Raw genomic sequence first — 5,000 nt, 5'->3', positions numbered from 1 at the left:
GGAGGGAGGGAGGGAGGGAAGGAGGGAGGGAGGGAGGGAGGGAGGGAGGGAGGGAGGGAAGGAGGGAGGGAGGGAGGGAGGGAGGGAGGGAGGAAGGGAGGGAGGGAAGGAGGGAGGGAGGGAGGGGGGAGGGGAGGGCTGTTGGGGGGAATGCAGAGTCTCATTTGATGTTTTAAAAAAAGAAGGAGAAGGAGAGATAAAAGAAGAAGAAGAAAAAAAAAGAAAATGAGCAACAAAGTGTCACATTTTTAGGATAATTCGTTTGGCAATTTTCTCATTTTATCGTTCATTCTTCTCTTCTTCTTCTTCTTCTATCTTTCTCTCTGTCTCTCTTTCTCTCTCGCTCCCTCTCTTCCTCTCTCTCTCTCTCTCTCTCTCTCTCTCTCTCCCTCTCTTCCTCTCTCTCTCTCGCCCCCTATTTTTCTCTCTCTCCCTCTCTCTCTCTCTCTCTCTCTCTCTCTCTCTCCCCTCCCTCTCTCTCTCTCTCTCTCTCTCTCTCTCTCTCTCTCTCTCTCTCTCTCTCTCTCTCTCTCTCTCTCTCTCTCTCGCCCTCTATTTTTCTCTCTCTCCCTCCCCCTCCCTCACTTCTCCCCCCTATCCCCCTCTCTACCCCTCCCCCTATCTCTCTTCTTCTCCCTCTCTCTCCCTTTCTCTGTCATTCTCCTTGTCCCTCCCTCCTATCCCTTAATTAATCCATCTTTTCTTTTCTTCTTCGTCTTTCCTACTTATTCTTCTCCCTTTTCTTCTTCGTCTCTCTTGCTTATTCTTTTTTCTTCTTTGTCTTTCTTGCTTATTATTTTTTCTTCTTTGTCTTTCTTGCTTATTCTTTTTCGTTTTTTTTTCATCGTCTTTCTTGCTTATTTTTCTTTTCATCTTTGTCTTTCTTATTCTTTTTCCTTTTTTTTTCTTCACACAATCGTCGCACGTATCTGTACATACGTCTGCACCGGGGACCTGAGTCCCCCCCCCCCCTCACCCCCCCCCAAAAAAAAAATAAAAAAAAGAAAAAAAAGAAAAATCGAACCTGTTCTACCACTGATAATGGTTCTCTTTTTTGGGAAACTTTTGCAGGCTGGTTCTTTCCGGTGGAGTTCGGATTCTGACCAGAGGCTTGGTCGAAGTTGCTTGGCTAGTGGTTATATATATATATATATATATATATATATATATATATATATATATATATATATATATATATATATATATATATATATTTATTTATCTATTTATGTGTTTATTTATTTATATATAAATAAATAAATAAATAAATAAATAAACATATATATATATATAAATATATATACATATATATACATATATATACATATATATATATATATATATATATATATATATATATATATATATATATATATATATATATATATACAAGTGCAGGAGGAGGAGGAGGAAGAGGAGGAGGAGGAGGTGGAAGAGGGGGAGGGGGAGATGAAGAAGAAGAAGGAGAAGAAGAAGAAGAAGGAGAAGAAGAATAAAGAGGAGAAGGATGAGGATGAGGAGAAGGAGGAGCGAAAGAAGGAGAAGAAGAAGAAGAAGAAGAAAGAGGAGAAGGATGAGGAAAAGAAGAAGGAAAAAAAGAAGAAGAAGAAGAAGAAAAAGAAAAAAGAAAAAGAAAAAGAAAAGAAAAAGAAAAAGAAAAAGAAAGAGGAGGAAAAGGAAGAGGAGAAAGAGGAGGAGAAGGAGAAGAGGAGGAGGAAGAAAAGAAGAAGAAGAAGAAGAAAGAGGAGGAGAAGGAGAAGAAGAAGAAGAATGAGGAGAAGAAGTAGAAGAAGAAGAAAGAGGAGGAGGAGGAAGAGGAAGAGGAGAAGTAGAAGAAAAAGAAGAAGAAAAAGAAAGAGGAGGAGAAGAAGAAGAAGAAGAAGCCGAAGAAGAAGAAGAAGAAGCCGAAGAAGAAGAAGAAGAAGAAAAATGATGAGAAGGATGAGGATGAGGATGAGAAGAAAGAGGAAGAGAGTCTAGCAATAACGAGAAAATCCATAATAATCCAGTTTAGGAAGAAAGACACGTCTTGTTCCTTTTCAAAAGATGGGCCAGAAGACAAGGGATGGAAAAGAAGATGAAAGAAGGAATAGAAAGAAAGATGGAGAAGAGAATGAAATAAGGAATAAAAAGAAGGATGGAAAAGAGATTGGAATAAGGAATAAAAAGAATGAAATAAGGAAAAAAAGAAAGATGGAAAAGAGAATGAAATAAACAATAAGAAGAAAGATGAAAAAGAGAATGAAATAAGGAATAGAAAGAAAGATGGAGAAGAGAATGAAATAGAAAATAAAAAGAAAGATGGAAAGGAGAATGAAATGAATAAAAAGAAGAAGGGGTGTGAAAAGGAGAATAAGGAGAAGAATAAGAAAAAAAATAGAAACAGAAATAAAAAACTGCCTTGAAGATTGAATTATAGTCTTTTTCCTTTTCAGAAGATGGGTCAGAAGAGAAGGGATGGAAAAGAAGATGAAATAAGGAATAAAAAGAAAGGTGGAAAAGAAGATGAAATAAGGAATAGAAAGAAAGATGGAAAAGAGAATGAAATGAGGAATAGAAAGAAAGATGGAAAAGAGAATGAAATAAGGAATAAAAAGAAAGATGGAAAAGAGAATGAAATAAGGAATAAAAAGAAAGGTGGAAAAGAAGATGAAATAAGGAATAAAAAGAAAGGTGGAAAAGAGAATGAAATAAGGAATAAAAAAGATGGAAAAGAGAATGAAATAAAAAAGTAAAAAGAAAGATGGAAAAGAGAATGAACTAACAAATAAAAAGAAGGAGAAGGGATGTGAGAATGAGAATAAGAAGAAAATAGAAACAGAAATAAAATAGTGTCTTCAAGATTAAATTATAGTCATTTTCCTTTTCAGAAGATGGGACAGAAGACAAGGGATGGAAAAGAGAATGGAATAAGGACTAGAAAGAAAGATGGAAAAGAGAATGAAATAAAGAATAAAAAGAAAGATGGTAAAGAGAATGAAATAAGGAGAATGAAATAAAGAATAAAAAGAAAGATGGAAAAGAGAATGAAATAAAGAATAAAAAGAAAGATGGAAAAGAGAATGAAATAAAGAATAAAAAGAAAGATGGAAAAGAGAATGAAATAAGGAGAATGAAATAAAGAATAAAAAGAAAGATGGAAAAGAGAATGAAATAAAGAATAAAAAGAAAAATGGAAAAGAGAATGAAATAAGGAGAATGAAATAAAGAATAAAAAGAAAGATGGAAAAGAGAATGAAATAAAGAATAAAAAGAAAGATGGTAAAGAGAATGAAATAAGGAGAATAAAATAAAGAATAAAAAGAAAGATGGAAAAGAGAATGAAATAAAGAATAAAAAGAAAGATGGAAAAGAGAATGAAATAAGGAGAATGAAATAAAGAATAAAAAGAAAGATGGAAAAGAGAATGAAATAAAGAATAAAAAGAAAGATGGAAAAGAGAATGAAATAAGGAGAATGAAATAAAGAATAAAAAGAAAGATAGAAAAGGGAACGAAATAAACAATAAAATCTAACCAACTCAGTAGAAAATCAATTATTGAAGTATTATGCATCATACCATCTGTTTTTTTTTGTTTTTTTTTTTGCAAAATTAACCTCTGTTTATTCCCTAATTTAGAGGAAAAGACATTGGGTGAAAAGAAGAAAAAGTGAAGAAAAAGTAGAAGGTAGATGGAGAAAGAGGATGATGAAGAAGAAGGAGGAGGAGGAGGAGGAGGGGAAGGAGGAGGAAGAGGAGGAGGAGGAGTAGGAGGAGAAGGAAGAGGAGGGGAAGGAGGAGAAAGAAGGAGGAGGAGGGGAAGAAGGAGGAAGAGGAGAAGGAGGAGGAGGAGGAGGGGAAGGAGGAGAAGGAGGAGAAAAGGAGGAGAAGGAAGAGGAAGAGGAGGAGGAGGAGCAGGAGAAGGAGGAGGAGAAGGAACAGGAGGAGGTGGAGGAAGAGGAAGAAGATAAGGAAGAGGATGAGGGGAAGGATGAGGAAGAGGAGGAGGAGGAGAAGGAGGAGTAGGAGGAGAAGGGGGAGAAGGAGGAAGAGAGGAAGGAGGAGTGGGAGAAGGAGGAGGAGGAGAAGAAGAAGATGGAGGAGGAGGACGAGGACGAGGAGGAGGAGGAGAAGGAGAATAAGAATAAGAATAAGAAGAATAAGAATAAGAATAAAAAAAAAAAAAAAACAAAAAGGATAGGGAGGGAGAGGAAGAAGAAGATGAAGGGGGGGGAGGAGGAGATGGAGGGGGAGAAGGAGAAGAAGACCAAAGGAGAAGAAAAAAAAGAGTAGAAAGAAGACAAGAAGGCGGATGATGATGATGAAGAAGAAGGGGGAGAAGGAGAAGGAGGAGGAGCAGGAGGAGAAGGAAGGAAAGAAGAAGAAGGAGAAGGAAGAGGAGGAGGTGGAGAGGAAAAGGAGAAAGAGGTGGATGGGAGGAGGAGGAGGAGGAGAGGAAGAAGAAGAAGGAGGGGGAGAAGGAAGAAGAGTTGGAGAAGGAAATTTTGGAGTAGGAGAAGAAGAAGAAGGAAAAGAAGGAGGGGGAGAAGGAAGAGGAGTTGGAGAAGGAAATTTTGGAGGAGGAGGAGGAGGAGAAGAGGAAGAAGGAGAAGAAGGAGGAAGAAGAAAAGGAGAAGGAGAAGGAAGAGAAGAGGAGGGGGGACAAGAGGAAGGAGAAGGAAGAGGAGGAGGAGGATAGGAGGAAAAGGAGGTAGAGAAGAAGGAGAAAGAGAAAACGAAGAAGAAAAAAAAGAGAAGAAAAAGGAGGAGGATGAGAAAAAGAGGGAAGAAGACGAGTAGGAGGATGAGAAAAAGAAGGAAGAAGACGAGAAGAAGAAGAAGAAGAAATAGAAGACGAAGAAGAAGAAGAAGAAAAAGAAAAAAAATGAGGATGAGGATAAGGAGATAATGAGGAAGAAGAAGAGAAAAACCGGGTCTGTGTAGTTATCAGCCAGAGCCTCTTCCACACGAGCAGACACTGTTGCCAACAAGGGAGTTCCAGCCCACGCGTTCCAGGTAG

General features: G+C 37.6%; 1 protein-coding gene across 1 annotated transcript in view; it reads right to left on the bottom strand.

The window, feature by feature from the left end:
- Window positions 1-5,000, bottom strand: part of LOC113821157 (sulfur globule protein CV1-like) — a 9,912-nt gene that overhangs the window by 4,902 nt on the left and 10 nt on the right. The window contains exon 1 of the mRNA XM_070117490.1: window positions 4,912-5,000. This exon is cut by the window's right edge and continues 10 nt beyond it. Coding sequence (XP_069973591.1) covers window positions 4,912-5,000 — 89 coding nt within the window. The remainder of the gene's footprint in view (window positions 1-4,911) is intronic.

Source organism: Penaeus vannamei, chromosome 40 (assembly GCF_042767895.1).
Source record: "Penaeus vannamei isolate JL-2024 chromosome 40, ASM4276789v1, whole genome shotgun sequence".
Taxonomy (NCBI): domain Eukaryota; kingdom Metazoa; phylum Arthropoda; class Malacostraca; order Decapoda; family Penaeidae; genus Penaeus; species Penaeus vannamei.
This window is presented reverse-complemented; position numbering and strand designations above follow the sequence as displayed.